Source organism: Anolis carolinensis, chromosome 5 (assembly GCF_035594765.1).
Source record: "Anolis carolinensis isolate JA03-04 chromosome 5, rAnoCar3.1.pri, whole genome shotgun sequence".
NCBI classification, from domain to species: domain Eukaryota; kingdom Metazoa; phylum Chordata; class Lepidosauria; order Squamata; family Dactyloidae; genus Anolis; species Anolis carolinensis.
Window position 1 is genome coordinate 25,868,371 of NC_085845.1, and position 17,566 is coordinate 25,885,936.

Below are 17,566 nucleotides of genomic sequence, written 5' to 3' on the forward strand. Positions count from 1 at the left end.
TCCCTGCCTCAATTTCGGTAGACAAATTGGGCTTTTCTTCACATACACCAATAGAAGGTATTTTTGAAAGTCATCTTTTTTTGGTAGGGTGAGGGTTGAGGAGGGGACTCTACATGCTGGCTAATGAGAAAATATGCTAAATGAAATACACTCTGGAAAGGCTTTTTCTGTACTAATAGAGCAATCTGGTTCAATATGAATAATTCTTCTCAACTTACTCTGACTGGATGGGAAGTTTTCTTAAGACCATGCTTTAAGCAAGAACATGGGCCGCAACATGATCAATGGGGCAGAGAGAATCATCATGTAAAAGCAGCTTATCTGAGAGAATAAAATGAATGTGAAGATTGACCTTAAATAACTATCATGAGCTTCTTTCAACTTATTTTTCATATTTGGTTAAGGCTGCTTAGCAAAATGTGCCACTACTTGTGCCATTTGGGCTCATGGGAACAGAAAGATGGGAAGCATTATGCAACTGTAGTCAGTAATAGTCTCTGTGTACATTTAGGACCTTGACCATACCTGGTGAGTAATTTCAGATCTTACTGAGTCTAAGTAACTCTGGTCAGTTGAGTAAAGGGCACAAGCAAACATGAAGTCCTGCCAAATCTAGGGAATGAAGACAAAATGAAAAAAAGTCAACAGCACTTCCTCTGTGTAAACATTTTTCAGCTTCTATCACTCAAGACTACCGTCCACAGCTCAGCATCCTTCAGACATGTTCTACCAGAACTCACATCACCCCCAGCCATTGCAGACAACCGCCATGCAGTTTATAGATGATGGCACTTGCAAAAAAAAAATCTCATCCCAGTTGTTTTAAAGACCCTGACTATTTCAAAAATGAAAAAAAAAGATGCCTAGGTAGGACGAATCAAAAAGCTTTTAGAAGCTTGAATGCTGCCTAGTCCAACCCCCTGCCAAGAAACAACACCCAACAAAATCACTTCTGAAATATGCACTTCCAACCTCCGTTGAAAGACCTCTAGCATTTGAGAGTCCACCATTCTGTGATGCAATTTATTTCATTATAATGTGGCTTTAGGTTGAGAGCCAGTATGTTGTAGAGGCTTGAGCCAGAAATATGACTCTGGAGACCAAAGTTCAATTCCCCCATTTGGCCATAGAAACTCACTGGTTCATCTTGAGTGAGTCACACTCTCAGTCCCAGAAAGCCCCATAACAGTGTCACCTTGGGGTTGTCATCAGTCAGAAATGACTTGAAGGCACACAACCACCTCTAATGTTTAAGTAAAATCTCTCTTTTCTTGCAACGTGAATACATTGTTTTGTGTTTAAATCTCTGGAGTAGCAGAAAATAAGCTTACTCAAACTACCAGATCATATTCCTTCAGATATTTAAAAATGGTTATCAAAGCCACTTTTCAGGCTTCTCTGGTCTAATGAATAGAGAATAAACAGAGCTGGCCCATGATGCTTGTGCCAAAATGGCAAATGGAGCTTACTCACTCACCCAAGTCAAGAGACACAATATCTAAAACTAACCAAGTTATTTTAGTACATGCTTCAAACAGTAGTACAAGCACTTCATCTCATCTGTAGCATTAATAAGACCATAATAAGAAGGAAATATGCAACCAGCTATTTGCTCATCCTTTCAGGACACTTAAATTAGCTGTCTGAATTAGTTGTCTCCCTCTGTAGCGCTGACCTTGATAATTTCCACACAAACTACAAAGATAATAGATGGGGTGGAAAGAACACTATTGTGGCCTTCATAGCTATCATTTTAAAAGGCTATAGGGGATGGTGTTGAGGGTCTGATTAAAATGGTGGGGGAGTTATGGGCTTACTTAAGAGTCTTATATCTTTCTTCCTATAATTCTTGCACTGAAATGCACTAGGAACAAAAGCATGGTTCCTTAAAATGGGAGTTCCATAGGATTTGAGCAGTTTAAAAAATATTGAAAAAATACTGAAAAGATACAAATTGCATAGGCATCCTAAGTGATCTGGGTGAGAGAAATGGCTTTCCATCTTGAGACATCAAAGAGGTTCCCAAAGCCCACTACACAATGTGGCACAGGCAAAATGCTCGATTTTAATTAGGATTAGTAGCTTAGTCACCCTCCTCTCAGTGACAACTGATGGCTTTCTTGTGTGAGGGGCAGGAAACCTATTCCAAGTGTTTAGTCTGAACCTTTTCCCAAAACAGGTGCCATCCTCTGGACAGGTTAATTGCAGTTCAGTATAAAAGCTGCACAGATTTACAGCCACACTGACAATGAAGCTAGTGCTACTACTGTCTTTCACACAGAGTCACTACACACTTGTGTTAGTGAAAAGTATGGTAAATGGCAAACAGAAATTCAGCCTATGTAGCCTTTTCTCAACACAGGGATGCTGTGGGAGAAAAGCATCTGCTGCTGAATTTCCAATGGTCTTGCAATAGTTAAAGAAGTCTTTCTCTTTAGTGATATAGCTACTTGCTTTCTGTTTCCATGGGGTGGTAGAGGTGGTGGTGAAACACAGAAATGTTGCATTTGGGTGCGATCCAAAAGGGGGAAGAAAACCTAAGCTTCGCCTGGTGACATGTTTGATCAGAACTCTGGAATGTGTACTTAATACAATATAACTTCTAAGTTATGTAGGCATTATTTCTAAACAGTTCAAAGAAGGCGTTGCCCTTCTAGCCATACTTATGCGTGTCTATAACTTTCTCCTAAAACATTCCTCTGGGCTTGAAGCTTTCTGTGCTTGGTCTCAAGCCAAAACCATGTCATTTCTAAATGTATCTACCTTCCAAATCAGAACATCTCAAAATGATTTGTTGTTGCTGTGTGCCTTCAAATCATTCCTGACTTATGATGACCCTAAGGCAAACATATCACAAGGTTTTCTTGGCAAATTTCTTCAGAGGTCTTTTTTACTTGGTGTCCTCTGAGGCTGAGAGACTGGGGCTTGCCCAAGGTCACCCAGTGCGTTTCCATGGCCCAAAGGGGATTTGAACCCTGATATCCCAAGTCCTGGTGCAACCATTACACAATGGTGGCTCTAAATAAAACAATTAAAACAATAGAAGAGCATAATTTCCTGAAACCGAAACAGCTAAAGGCCACCTGTTTGAAGGACAGGAAGAAACAGCGATGGATAGTTTTCCCCTTATCTCCATAATTACAATTCTAATAAGATGTCATAAAATTATTTGACATAAATTAAATGGGAAGTACATGCTGCACGTTTCTTGTTCCTGTACTTCATCTTACAGAAGATCTTTATTTTTTGCATTTCTCAAAGTGAAGATATAAACAAAAATCTGTGTGAGAGGGATGTGTGCAGTCCTTGCCTCATGACTGTAGATTCAGTAAAGACAACAAAAACACAAGCACTACCACTTCTTGTTTCCTTGGCATCTGGAACTGCTCTAAGTTACCAAGGTGAACCAAGGTCTCTCACTGGATGTGCGTGGGAGAAAATGTCATGTCAAGGTTTACTTAGAGGAAAAAACAGAGCCTTGCAATAATTTCTAATTGTAACCTACAAACCCCTAAATCTCAGCTGATTGGTGTGCCGTGCTACTGACAACAGCGCTGCTAGCATGGCTCATCCCCTGTACAATCTGAATTAAACACTCTGACAGATCTTTTAATTGTTTGCAAATGGGCAATACTTAAATATGAAAAAGTCTTGGTTAAGAAAGAATGGTTCTCTACAGCCATGTCCATCAAAAATGAGGAAAAAAGCAAAGCAATAATAGAAAGGTATGCCTGGTTCTGTTTTAACAATTCCCACAAATCCTTAGGCTCCTGGTCAAGGCCCACTGCCTCCATTGCTATGCCATTTGCTATTGGCATGTGAACGTCTGTAAAGGGATGGGCAATTTGTGGTTCTCCAAGCTACTTCTAAACTATAGCCCCAATCTGCACAATGAATCTGAACAATCTACACAATGATGGAAGCTGTAAGTGCCCACCACTGGTCTATATTAGAGGATGGACATACACCACTGATTGGCAATTGTTGAGAAGCAATCAAGAGTTAATCTATGGTTTTTACAATTATTTTATGGGCTTTGTGAATTAACTGAATGGCCACTGTGGCAAGCAAGATGCTAAAAACGATGTTCTGAAAACACTGAAATGTTACCTTTCTTGACAAAAACTTTGAGGCAACATGGCCTTTGGAGTTTTGTGATATTTGTACATCCTTAAATACAAGATTTTCCCCTTCAATAAAGGTGATTTCTTTCCTGGCTTTGCCTTTCCTAATAACATATAGTTTTGTGCAGGGGTGGACAAAGCATGTTTCTTCAGAACAATAATACAGTACCTAAAATTCCTTACCATTGGCTACATTAGCTTAGGGAGCTGTGTACTGTAGTTCAGTAACATCTAGAAAATTGTATTTTTAGACTACAGGTTGAGTATCTCGTATCTGAAATGCTGAGGATGAGAAGTGCTCTGCACTTCAGATTTTGTAATGATTTTGGATTACAAGGGTATGCATGATGAAATATCTTAGAGATGGGACCCAAGTCTGAACATGAAATTCATTTATGTTTCATATACACCTTGTACACACACCTAAATGTAATTTTAAATATAATAGTTTAATAATTTTGACTATAAGATAAAGTTTGTGTACACTGAATCACCAGAAAGCAAAGGTATCATCTCAGCCACTCGTGTGGACCATTTTGGATTTTGTAGTTCTGGATAAGGGATTCTTAACCTGTACTGATTTTGCCAGAATCTAAAAATGTTTTTCCCCCTTTGGCCACATTGACTGCGGGATTCAGAGACTGATAAACTAAAATACAACATTTCCACCTGGACTCTCTTTGTTTTCTATGGTACAAGTTGGTCATCCATGGTTTACTGCAATTACAGTACTTTTTTTAAAAAAAAACATTGAAACATTTAAAACACTATTTATGGTTCTGTTTTTAAAGATGATCTGTTTGCTTGTTTTACCATAATTCCCAGTTCATCGCAGATATCGTAGAATTCATCTTGCTCATATATACCTCCTCCCCAAATACGAAGCATATTCATGTTGGCATCAACTGTTGACTGCAAGAGAATCCTTAACCTGTAAAAATGCAAATGGAATTCAATTTGAATGAAATGGCATTACCTTTTAGAAACCTATAATGACTTCACATGAAAGCAATAATTAAGTTCAGTGCATGCAGAAAGGTTAAGCAGTGTATACCTAACCTTCTTGCATTTCAACTGGACTTGCACAGAAAACAATATGAATCCCAGTAAACTTATGTTTTTTTGGAAGTGGACATCTTCAAATAATGATTGCTTTTTCCCCATCCATATCTAAGGCAGAATCAGTACCAACTTCAAACAGAAAGGAAAATCCAGTTAAACTAGCCTTTTCATCTTGCCCTGTTCCTTCAAGGGATCTACTGTATAACCGCCGGACTCATGATCTTTTTTTAGACAATGCAAGCAAGTCTTTCTCAACCTTTTTATCTTGGAAGGACCATTGATATGCTTTTTAGAACTCAGGAAATCCTTGTATCAAAAATATTGCATCTACAGCTCATTTTTAAAATTCTTTTGCAATTTTTTTTCTTTTTTAGCATTTTGAAAAAAAAATTACTATATTTTTTTATTCATGATCTCTCATGGAGGATTCCCAGGAATCCTGGTCAAGAAACTCTGCTGTAAGGTATCCTACTATTTCCAGCAAAAGATTCTGTGGCATCTTAAAAACTAATGAATGGCTGTGTGGACTGCAGCACAGAACTTTACTTCAGATTTAGTGTATTGTATTGTATTTATTGAAACATTTATTTCCTGCCCTGTATCCGAAGATGCAAGACTGATGTGCAATAAAATCAATTTAAATCAATACGTAGCATAATAATTTTAAAAGACTAAAATATATATATTGAAAACAGACAACTTAAATCCCGTTAAACCATTTTAAATAACAATTATCCCAGAACATGTGCAAGGCAGATAACATCAATTAGGCCTCAAAAGCTTGAATAAAAAGCTAAGTTTTGACTTAGTACCAGAATGACACCAGCATTGACACTGGTCAGATCTCTGTGAAGAGGGTGTTCCGTAACTGGGTTATGAGAGGAGAGTAATCCATAACATGATATAACATATTAAGGGGCTCAGACTGTTAAACAGCAGGAGTGAGAATCCGTGGGCCTTCCAGATGCAGCTAGCTTACAACCCCCAGGGTTTCAAGCCAAAATAGTCTGAGAAAAGGAATGCTGGGACTTGTCAACAAAATCTAGGGGATTGCGTGGTTCCCATTCCTGTTATAGATAGAAATTAAATAGAGTTGACCCTTGGGGTTCAGTTCCAGAGTCCCTATGGATACCAAAATCCAAAGGTGTTCAAGTCCTGTTATATACAATTGCATAGTAAGATGCTGTTCCTTATAGTAAAATCAAAGTTTGCTTTTTGGATTTGTTTTAGTGTTTTCAAGCTGTGAATGGTTTAATCTGAGGACACAACACTAGGAGGGCGGACTGTATCAGCAGTATTGTAATATGCACAAATTATTATAACGTCAGAACATTTTGATTCATAGAATGGTTCCAGCCAGACTGCTTGATTTGGTGGGCTATATGGCATGGCTTACTAAAAACTCATAGGGCATGTTTACAGATCTCTCACTGGCCTATTTCAGAAACCACACTGGGCAGGAAGGAAAAATCACTCTTTTGTAAGTATGCTTATGTCAAAACCCTATCTGAAGAAAGCTGAAATGTGACATAGATGTTAAGAATCCTTCCTGTCATGCTACCCTTTCGTGCACAAGGAGTATTTTGACATAGGGGCTTTTTCAAAGAGAAGCACTCTTTGCATAAACTTTCAAGCAGTACAGTCCTAGAAAACAACTCTGCTCACATATATAAAACCGAATCTGGTAATTCCTGCTCAGCATCAACAGCCAAAGGCAAAATCTTTGCATTCAAGTGAAATATTTAAAACCATTCAAAGCAAACTCACATGCCAGGTGTCACTCTGTCTTGAAAGGAATCTGCTGGAATCCAGTTGGATCCCTTCACAAAAACTGGAAGTCCATTGATTCTGAAATAAAAACTCAAACCTGGCGACCCAAGAATGGGCTCTTCTATCAGTTCTACTGTTCGGAAATAAACCTGGAGATAATTAAACATACAGGTTTACAGCAAGCTCAAAAATGACAAAAGAAATCAGACTTAAACTTCAGGAACAACCAGTAGAACCAAAATCTCATTCATGGTTCCATCTTTTCATCCTCCACTTTGTGCAGAATAACAAATAATGGAATCTTATTGCAAGGTTTGCTGAAATGACTCTTGAATACAGATTCAATTAATATAATTTGGAGGCGTTTAAAACTTGGAATTGCTGGGAGATTCTAGTGCCCTTACGCATACATCTCCAGCAGACAACATGTACAAATGCTATAGAACACCCACACAGCCAGACTGAGGTTTTTGAAAGAGAAATATGATGAAACTACTGGACAGAATGTTGATTGTAATTAAACTACATTTACAGAGACTGACAGCAATTGGAGGCCTAATTCTTTTTCAGTATGTCAGTCTTTTTTTTTACACATGGCCCCCTTTATCAAAATTAGACCAAAGGACAGTAAAATAGGTGTGAGACTCTGCTATAAAAAAGCTGGTGAGAAAAAACATGAATCATTTTATTTGGAAATTCTAAAAAGGAGAAGCTGAAACAGCAAAAATGCTCTCTTGCAAGTGCGGAGACCCTCCACAGCCTAGCACTTCCTAGATGTATTGCACTACAGTCCCATCTTCAACAATTAGCACGATCACTAGACATGTCAGGTGGGGTGATAGGAGCTGCAGTCCCACCCATACTGGGAAATCATATTAGAAAACGGGGCTGCATTCCCTGCAAGGCCTAACATTTCAAGCTGAAAAAGTCAAAGGTATTTTGCAATAACAGAAAGAGAATTGTTAAACTAGAATTGTAAAATTAAAGAACTCCATAATGAGCAGGTTCTATCAACCATAGCAAAACATAACAACACAAACGAGTTATTCCAGTTTTTCCTAGAGAAAGTGTGTGTAATGTGTGGCCCTCCTGGTTTAGTGAACTACTATTTCCATCCACATAATAAACTATCAAATTTTGGTAATACCTGGGGATAAACAAGGGGTCTGGAAAAGTAGTATTGGAGTCTCACCATGTTTTAACTTCACATAATAAACATAATCTGCTGTTTAAGAAACATTTGTTCCAATTCCCCAGTTTCGTAGTTTAGTAAAAAAAAAAATCAAGTTGTTGCCCATGTTGATAGTCTAGTAACTAGAGATTAGCAAGGCAATAATAAAATTTCCCAGATGCTCCAATTTCCTGCCCAAAAGAAACAACAAAAATATTAGTATCATCCTCTACCTGAGATGAACTATGGCCATGGGTTATGATCACAATCATCTTCCACAGGCTGACTCACACCACCCTCAAGTGTCAAATGTATCCATACACTGTGCCAAGTTACTAACAAGGAAGTTTTAAGTGTTTTGCTTTTTTAAAAATGCTAAAGTTGAGGTCTCACATTCTCATACTCTTGCAAATATACACATTTCTTATCCAAATATTAAAAAAAATCCAGTGCATAATTTTCATCTCTGTGTTGCAGTACTTTCATTTACACATCCTTGATACAGTTAACAAGAGTTTCTCAAGCTCCGAAATGACATGAGCTTGAGAGTCTGGAAAATAGAGCTGTAAACCTTTTAATGAAACACCTCTCCCTTTTTTTGAATTGCAAAATAGCTGTAATTTCTCAGTGTCTGCCTGGTGCTTGGGAGAGGTGAAAGCTGACTACCAGTCATCTTCTAATTTTGAGGAGCCAACAGAAACATTATACAGTTTAAGAGGAAGCTGAAAACCACTTCCATGTGGTGGCTGCTTCATGTGCAGCATAGGAATGTTTATCACTTGAACTGACCTGATCATCTAGAGAATTTTCACCCCAGTGATTGCTAGGAATGTGTATTGGTAGCTACAAGTTAGTCTCTTTGGGGGAGTCAGTGGTTCTCAACCTTGGGTCACCAGATGTTTTTGGCCTTCAACTCCCAGAAATCCTAACAGCTGATAAACTGGCTGGGATTTCTGGGAGTTGTAGGCCAAAAACATCTGGGGACCCCAGGTTGAGAACCACTGATCTAAATGAATGGGTCACATCATAGCTATTCCCAGTTCTTTCCTAGTTTCTTCCAAGGATGCAACAACACATGCATCCACCAACCCTGGCAGTTAATTGCTGTACCCTGGTGCTAATGCAGTAGCTGTAGGCTCTGGTTGCCATTCCATTTCTCTGTAGGATATAAGCAACCTGAACACAGAACTGTAGTTCCCGGATGGGAAATCCCTAACTCATGAGCATTATATGGCCTATTTAAGACCCGCTAATTGCCCGCTGGGAGGAGACAGGGCAACAGGAAGCTGAAGTGAAGACAGAGGGAACCCCAAAGACAGAAGCCAGCTTGATTCCTTCCTTGCCTTCCTCACATGGGGGAACATAGAATCATAGAATAGTAGAGTTGGAAGAGATCTCATGGGCCTCCAGTCCAACCCCCTGCCAAGAAGCAGGAAATCGCATTCAAAGCACCCCTGACAGATGGCCATCCAGCCTCTGCTTAAAAGCCTCCAAAGAAGGAGCCTCCACCACAGTCCTGGGGAGAGAGTTCCACAGCCAAACAGCCCTCACAGTGAGGAAGTTCTTCCTGATGTTCAGGTGGAATCTCCTTTCCTGTAGTTTGAAGCCATTGTTCCGCGTCCTAGTCTGCAGGGCAGCAGAAAACAAGCTTGCTCCCTCCTCCCTATGACTTTCCCTCACATATGGCTATCATGTCTCCCCTCAGCCTTCTCTTCTGCAGGCTAAACATGCCCAGTTCTTTAAGCCGCTCCTCATAGGGATTGTTCACCAGACCCTTGATCATTTTAGTTGCCCTCCCTCTGGACGCTTTCCAGCTTGTCAACATCTCCCTTCAACTGCGGTGCCCAGAATTGGACACAGTATTCCAGGTGTGGTCTGACCAAAGCAGAATAGAGCAGTAGCATGACTTCCCTGGATCTAGATGCTATACCCCTATTTATGCAGGCCATGATCCCATTGGCTTTTTTAGCAGCCGCATCACATTGTTGGCTCATGTTTAACTTGTTGTCCACGAGGACTCTAAGATCTTTTTCACATGTACTGCTGTCGAGCCAGGCGTCCCCCATTCTGTATCTTTGATTCCATTTTTTCTGCTGGAGTATCTTGCATTTGTCCCTGTTGAACTTCATTTTGTTAGTTTCGGCCCATCTCTCTAGTCTGTTAAGATCGTTTTGAATTCTGCTCCTGTCTTCTGGAGTGTTAGCTATCCCTCCCAGTTTGGTGTCATCTGCAAACTTGATGATCATGCCTTCTAACCCTTCGTCTAAGTCGTTAATAAAGATGTTAAACAGAACTGGGCCTAGGACAGAACCCTGCGGCACTCCACTCGTGACTTCTTTCCAAGATGAAGAAGACGCATTGGTGAGCACCCTTTGGGTTCATTCGCTTAGCCAATTACAGATCCACCTAACCGTAGTTTTGCCTAGCCCACATTTTACTAGTTTGTTTGCCAGAAGGTCGTGGGGGACTTTGTCGAACAAAATGTAATGAACCTAGATTTATGTCCCACTTGCATCCCTACCACAAAAGCTCCAGCAGATGCTTTGGACAGGCAGCTAAGGTCAGTTCAGTGGGTCCTTGGCATTTTATGGGATTTAGTTCCAGGACCACTGTGGATATTAACATCAGTGGATACTCGGGTCCCATGATATACAATGGAGTAGTAAAATGGTGTCCCTTGTAGATAATGATGAAACCAAGATTTGCTTTTTGGATTTTTTTAAAAAAATTCCAAACTGTGGATGGTGGAATCCATGTGCACATAATCTGTGGATATGGAGAGCCAACCACAGTGTGATATCAAAATCAGGGCTGTAGCAACACTCCCAACAGCAGGCATCTGGCAGCATCTTCTAACATCATGCAATAGGGTGGATTATCACTCCTGGTTTACTGATTCATTCCGCTTTCCAGGAAGCATCAAACACAGAAACATAAATTACAGTGAGTATAAGAGTTGGCATACCTTTGAAAACTTCTTAATCTTATAATCTCCCTCCATGTTAAACATTGTTGTCATACTGTATCCTGCCTGGTTTCCATGTCCTCTGGGCCACCAAGTCTTCACAGTCACATTCTTTTCCACACCACATGGAAAGTAAAGAAATATGATACAAAGACAGAAGTCAAGCTAAGACTGTATTGCTTTAATTGTTCCCTCAAACAGAATAATGACCTTATTTTGGACTGCAGCAACATGTCTGCTTAAGTAAAATAGACGTTGGTGTTCAATTGTATCTATTACTGGCCATTATTAAAAGGTATAAGTGTATACAAATATCCAAAACAGATAGATCTATGTTGGGTGTTGAGTGCTTTAATATTTTACAGACAGCAAGTGGGGAGGAAACCAGTTAAGAATACAATTTGTAATGCTAGTTACCAAGGCATGATTACAAAGCTCAATCATTAATGTTTCCTCTTTCATTACTTGGAATTACGTTAAGCAGTTAATATGCAAATAGCCATGAATTCTGAGCACACAGAGAATGAAGCATTTTTAATATGTACCTTCTACTGTGCTAAGTAAAACAGAGAATAGCTTTTGAAGCAAAGGCACTGCTGGAGCATATTGATTGGCTGTTAGTGATGTCATATCCCAGCTCAACCATTTGCTATTTCTTAGCTGGAAAACACGAAATGCACTCAATTTTGGCAAGGGGGATGGGGATTACACGTTTTAGAGGGCTACAGTCAGTTGAAGCAGTTTCAGCTTTGGAACGCTGCCCAGGGATTAGTTCTGCTGTTTCAAATAATACATTTCCTTATAGTTTAATACACAAAACATGACCTATCAACATAAATTACAGATGCAGATGGTCTTTGATGTATAAAAGTGCACCACTAAGCCCTTTGTCATACATATATGGCATCAGAAGGCATGCAAACTGGAAATGACTAAAGGTGAGCATTCTGCCCATCTGGTTATGCTGGTGAACAGTTCTGAGTTTGTTTTCTTGATGAGATAAGGGCACTCCAGATCTAGGGATTACCAAATTAACTGGTCTGTTCTACTGCCTATGCATTTCCATCTCAAAATTAGTATTTAGTAAATGACATTAAAACTAACCTTGCTGGTGCTCTCCCCCCTCCCCCCCCCCCCCGCTCACTCTCCCCCCTTCGCACTCCACAGTGTGAAATTCCCCACTGTCCATTTGCAAAATGACTGCAGCAAACAAGAAATAAGGTGCCTATTTTGCTCTAACATTTATGATAAGTAAGCCACCCATGACTTCTGGATCCAAATCTTTCCATTACAGATCCTCCTGTAGATAATCCTCCTCCCAGAACTTGTAGAAATTATCTTTTTTTAACTTAATTCCCAGAATCCACCAGCCAGCATAGCCAATAGTCATGTTGGAGAATTCTGGCAGTGAAATATTTTCCAGTTTGTGCGCCCAAAGTATGCTAAGGGAATCCAAAGAGGAAATGTTTAGTATCATTAGCGTCAAAATGATTAAAGAACTACTTTTTACCAGGAACAAATCATTTATTAAAATCTGACTTTGTACTGTACTATTATGTCAGTTCCCAAGGATGTTTTCATTATTTTTCCAAATGGTTCTCACTAATGCAGATGTTTTCACACCTGTGAATATTGTTGTCAAGGGAAAAGACAGTGGAACCTTTTTGTATTCATGCCTAATTCCTTAGATTAAACCTTTAGGAGTGACCTGAAATACATAACGCATGGCCTGATTTATTTACGCTAGATGTGTGACAGTTTCTTTGGGGACTTCACACCACTCAACCATAGCCTCATATCTATTTTCCTGTAAGTAACCCAACATTAAAAAGAGTTTTGTATAGTGATTTGAGGATTGCTGTGACAGCATCCAATTACAGCCTTGGAGACCATATGTAGTACTAAAGCTCTTTGGCTTACTTTACTTGAGTTACTCTTTTCTTAGGTTAACCTGCATCACAAGACTGATGGAAGAGTAAAATGTTTGAGGAAGGAAGCAAGAATACATAGCACTTCGAAGTCCTAAAGGGAAGAGTAGAATTTAAAACAAAATAGAAATAGCTATTTTAAACTGTAATGCACTATTTAGTTATTTATGGGCAGTCAAACCAGGATAAGCAATCATAAGCTTGAAGTCTGTGACACCATCAAGGAAGTTGTGTAGAATTTATGTTGTGACTGCGCCTTCGGGGACTGTGGATGATGGTGGTGGAATCAGGAGAGGAAGGAAAAACCCTCGCGAGGAGGGCTCGTTGGAGGATTTGTACAGGAACAGAATTAGGGACCTCAATGGGGAGTCTTCTGAGGAAGATTCAGATGGGGAGTTTATGGAAGAAATGGATGCTGGTGAACAGGTGGTGGCTGAGGAAGTGGACACTGACTGGACACGGGCACTGGAGATGCCTGGGGAATTGGGGCCCATGGATACTGCTGAACCTTGGGTAGCTTCAGAAGCAGATCCCACTTGGTCTACTTGGAGGAGGGAGGATGGATCCTCAGGTGTGATTGGTGTTGGGTGTGGGCAGGATGATTGGGATTCTGATGAATTAGGCACGCCTGATCCACGAGCCTTAGCTGTGTGGAGTTCTGACTCTGATTAAGGATTTGGGTCACCTGCTCTTTGGGTGTTGGTGTTTGGACACCCAGGGAGAATTGGGATAAATTGTGAGTGTTTGGTCACTTCACTTTGCGTGTGGCAAGGTGTTGCTGGGCGCCATTGGGATTCCTGTACGTGTTAAGAAGACTGGACTGGGACTTTGCTTCAGATGTAAGTTTACCTGGGTTGCTCTGCAACGGAGGGCTGGAACTGTGTGGGTTTTCCTGGACTGCACTGTTATTACTATTTTTAGCTGCGGTTGCCTTCGTTGTCTTGGTTCTTTGTGCCAATTCGTGGACCTTGGATTGATGACTACAGCCTCTGACCCTGGACTGAAATTCGACCCTGTTTCTGCCTTCACCCTCTGATTAGTCTACCCATGGCTCTTGACTTCTGGCTTGCTTCTGGACCCTGCTGGTGTCTCCTGTCCTGACCCTGGATCAATCTGACGATGTCTCTTCGCCTTGTCCCTTGAGCTTTTGGCATTACCTGCACTCCTGAAGCAGTTTGCTGCTGTTCCTGCTATTTTGATTCCGGACCGGTTGACGACGTCTTCTGTGCACTGCCCCTTTAAATCTCCAAAGCCTGCTTGCTTGCAACAGAAAGGGTTTGGAACCATCCCTTCCCTTTTGCACTGGCTCTGACTCTGTTTGCAAGCCCAGTTTTAGTTTCTGTTTAGAGCCTTGTGCTTATGACTTTTGGGAGTTTTTTGGGAAGTTTCCAAGTCTTCGTTTTGTTTTGGCTCCCTTTCCAAGCCAATTTAGTTTGTTTAGAGCTGAATTGAAGCACCTTTTGTTTTATCTAAATTATTTGCTTGGATAAATCCGGTTTGGTTGCTAAAGCATACTTTTTGATACATTTTTGTTTGGACTGCCTTTAAACACTGAAAGTTAAGTGTTTAAAGCCATCTTTTGAGTTTGTGCCTATTTTTTGGGCTATATCTTGAATAAACTCTGTTTTGCTCTCAAATTGGCGTCTGACTCTTGACAATTTAAGATGAGGTTATTGCATCCCTCGCCAAAATATCCTTAAGAAAATACGGCAATTACCAAGCACAAAGATATATGTTCATACTAAAATCAGTACAGGCTAAAAACATCAAACGATTCATAATACGCTGAATCTAACTTGGTCATCTACAGTTTGTCAAAGGAACCAAACAAAGAATATATTCTGCATCTTCTATCTTCCTTGTGCCACCACCTTTCAAGCCCAGCTGGCTGAATATGGCACTCTTAATCTCAAGGATCATGAATTCAAACCTCACAATGGACACATTTGGATATACTGCTATACAACACTAAACATAAGCAATCTCATCTAATTTCAGGAGCTAAGCAGCTGTAGCTTGATTACACCTTGGATAGAAGATCACTCTATAAGTAGATGTTTGGTATCTAAGGATTTCCAAGTCAAACTATGAAAGAATCCAGTCCAATACCATGAAGAACTGACTGACAGTACCATTAAGGTGCCATCAATAAATGAAATAATCAAGCCCAAACTAGGTACACTAATGAAAGGGACAGAAATACAAATTTAATTCTTCCACTGCAAAAAACATAGTATGTAAAAATGGCTTGATCCTTCCTAGATTGTGCCTACAGTGCCTTTGGTTATACTGGTTGGGGAATTCCGGGACTTGAATCCAAATCTTTAGTAAAGTTGTGGCTTAGCGGCCTTAATAGTTTTATAGACATGGACAGATAGATACTTTACATTGACTCTCATGCAAAAGGTGCCACATTCAGCAAGACTAAGCCTCACCTTATTTATGTTTACAGGCAGCTCAATGTGGCCTTCCCCAGGATGAAGCACCACAGTGAATGTTTGCTGTGTCTGCAGCTCAGGAATACTCACTGTCACAAGACCAGAAACAGGCTTTGAGCTGATGACATCAAAATCTGACTCTATTTCAAGACTCCACTGCTGAGTATTTTGCTCTGGACAAAAACACAAACAAGAAAAGCTTGTTGAGACTGGTGGGGCAGTACTTATTTTCCACATGCACTTTTATTAACCTGGAAACTAGAATGGAAAATATAATAATGCTAAGAAATGGTGAAGGTAGTAGAAAATAACATTACAGATGGTTTGACTCAATATAGGAAGACAAGGGCCTGAGTTTGAAAGTTCTGAATTATCTTAAATTGTAGCCAACTTGATATTACAGCTTGAAAAGCTAGAATGATCCATCAGCCATCACCCATGGAACGATCTAAGCATCAACCTCTGCTTGGATCCAATGTCGATGGGCTCACTACAGGGAAGCAACTGCTTCTTGAAGGTTAATTGTTTTTCCCTGCTTGACATGTTTTGTGGAAAAAAAATTTTTTTGTTATTTTTAAGGATGATTTATGATCCTTCACCTCTTTTCTGAAAAGAGGTGAGATGTATATGGAGTAGTACATTTTAAACTACAGTACTACTATGATTGCAAGTTATTTTCTTTATCATCACTGCAGTCTCTACAGATCTTACTGCTGTATCTGCAACAAACTTCCTATGCCAGCCATAGTTTGATGGCTGCTCCAAACTGCTGAACCCAGACGTGAAATACCGTTGCCCCTCTGTATCCATGGATGCGGCATCCACAGATTCAACAATCCATAATGTGAAAAAAAATATTTTAATCCAAAGAGGAAACCTTGATTTTACCATTTTATATATTTTTTACTACGCCACTGTATATAATGTGACCTAAACATCCACAAGTTTTGGTATCCATGTGGGATCTTGGAACCAAACCCCAGCTGATACAGTGGGTGCACTGAATGCACATGTAGGAAAAAAGGTGTCATTTTGACTTTTGTTGTCAAGGTTTGAAATGTTTCAACACTGAGAACAAGGACTCTTCTACTATAATAACCAAGCAGCCAGTGTTCTATCAATGAAGAGTGACTTGTAATGCGCTCCCCCCCCCCCCCCCAAACATTAATGCAAGAGGAGCAGCTGGGTGTGGAAACGTAAGATAGGCCTCTTAAGGAGGCTGACTTCAGTTTTATGAAAACTGTTGTGCACAGCACCTGCTGAGCAAAACCTTCCAATGTTTCTATCAAGCCCAGGAAAGATATGTATACCAGGATATTAAAATAAGATGCTTTGGCATAGAAGGTCAAAAAAAAGCAGAAAGAAAAGGACAAAGCAAGAAAGCCCCGGAATAAAGGAGAACGAATGGGAATGACGGAATTGAAGAAATAATAAGTAACAAACAATAGAATGGAACTTTTGAAATTTTTCAGATGGATTGCAAAGAAGAATGGAAGTACAATCCCTTTTCCTTATTATCCTGGACTATCCCCCCCCTTCTTCCCCTTCCCCCCCCTCTTTTTTATTACCTTTTTTTTTTCTCCTTCCCCATTATAGTAATTTTTCCGTCCCCTTTACCTATGATTTTATTGTACTGTTTTGTTTTAATAAAAACTAATTAAAAAAATAAGATGCTTTGGCATATGCATTGTAGAAAAATAAATGCTGGCTAATGTTTCATATTTGGGGTCAGGGCACTGAGGCAAAACTAGCCCTGCTAAGACAGAGTTTGGCTAGCCATTTTCTCACTATACATATTATAGAAAATAATTTAGGACAACAGCACTTCAGAAAAACTAGAGATACAATTATTTCTGGAAAAAAATCCTCAGCTGTTACATTTACTTTTATTCAATCCCTTACAAGCACAGCTGGTTTTTTGGAAAAGTGGAGGAGAAAGCTCATGATTGCTGGTCTGCACAGGCAGTTCTGCATATTGAACAATGCTGCATTCAAAGAAAATGCGTGAAATTCTTATCCACTGTAGGCCTATGAAGTGAGTAGAATTAGATGAAGGAATGAATTGAACTCATTGTGTCTGGATTTGGTGAGGCCTAAGACTGTTTCTC

General features: G+C 39.8%; 1 protein-coding gene across 5 annotated transcripts in view; it reads right to left on the reverse strand.

The window, feature by feature from the left end:
- Positions 1-17,566, reverse strand: part of manba (mannosidase beta) — a 71,823-nt gene that overhangs the window by 12,713 nt on the left and 41,544 nt on the right. For 3 of the 5 annotated variants that reach the window (XM_062982415.1, XM_062982418.1, XM_062982419.1), the window contains 5 exons: positions 15,456-15,631; positions 11,093-11,203; positions 6,954-7,105; positions 4,938-5,055; positions 526-612 (listed from right to left, as the gene is read on the reverse strand). In XM_062982415.1, the coding sequence (XP_062838485.1) occupies positions 526-612; positions 4,938-5,055; positions 6,954-7,105; positions 11,093-11,203; positions 15,456-15,631 (644 nt within the window). The remainder of the gene's footprint in view (positions 1-525; positions 613-4,937; positions 5,056-6,953; positions 7,106-11,092; positions 11,204-15,455; positions 15,632-17,566) is intronic. The other 2 variants (XM_062982417.1, XM_062982416.1) reach the window with 2 other exon arrangements.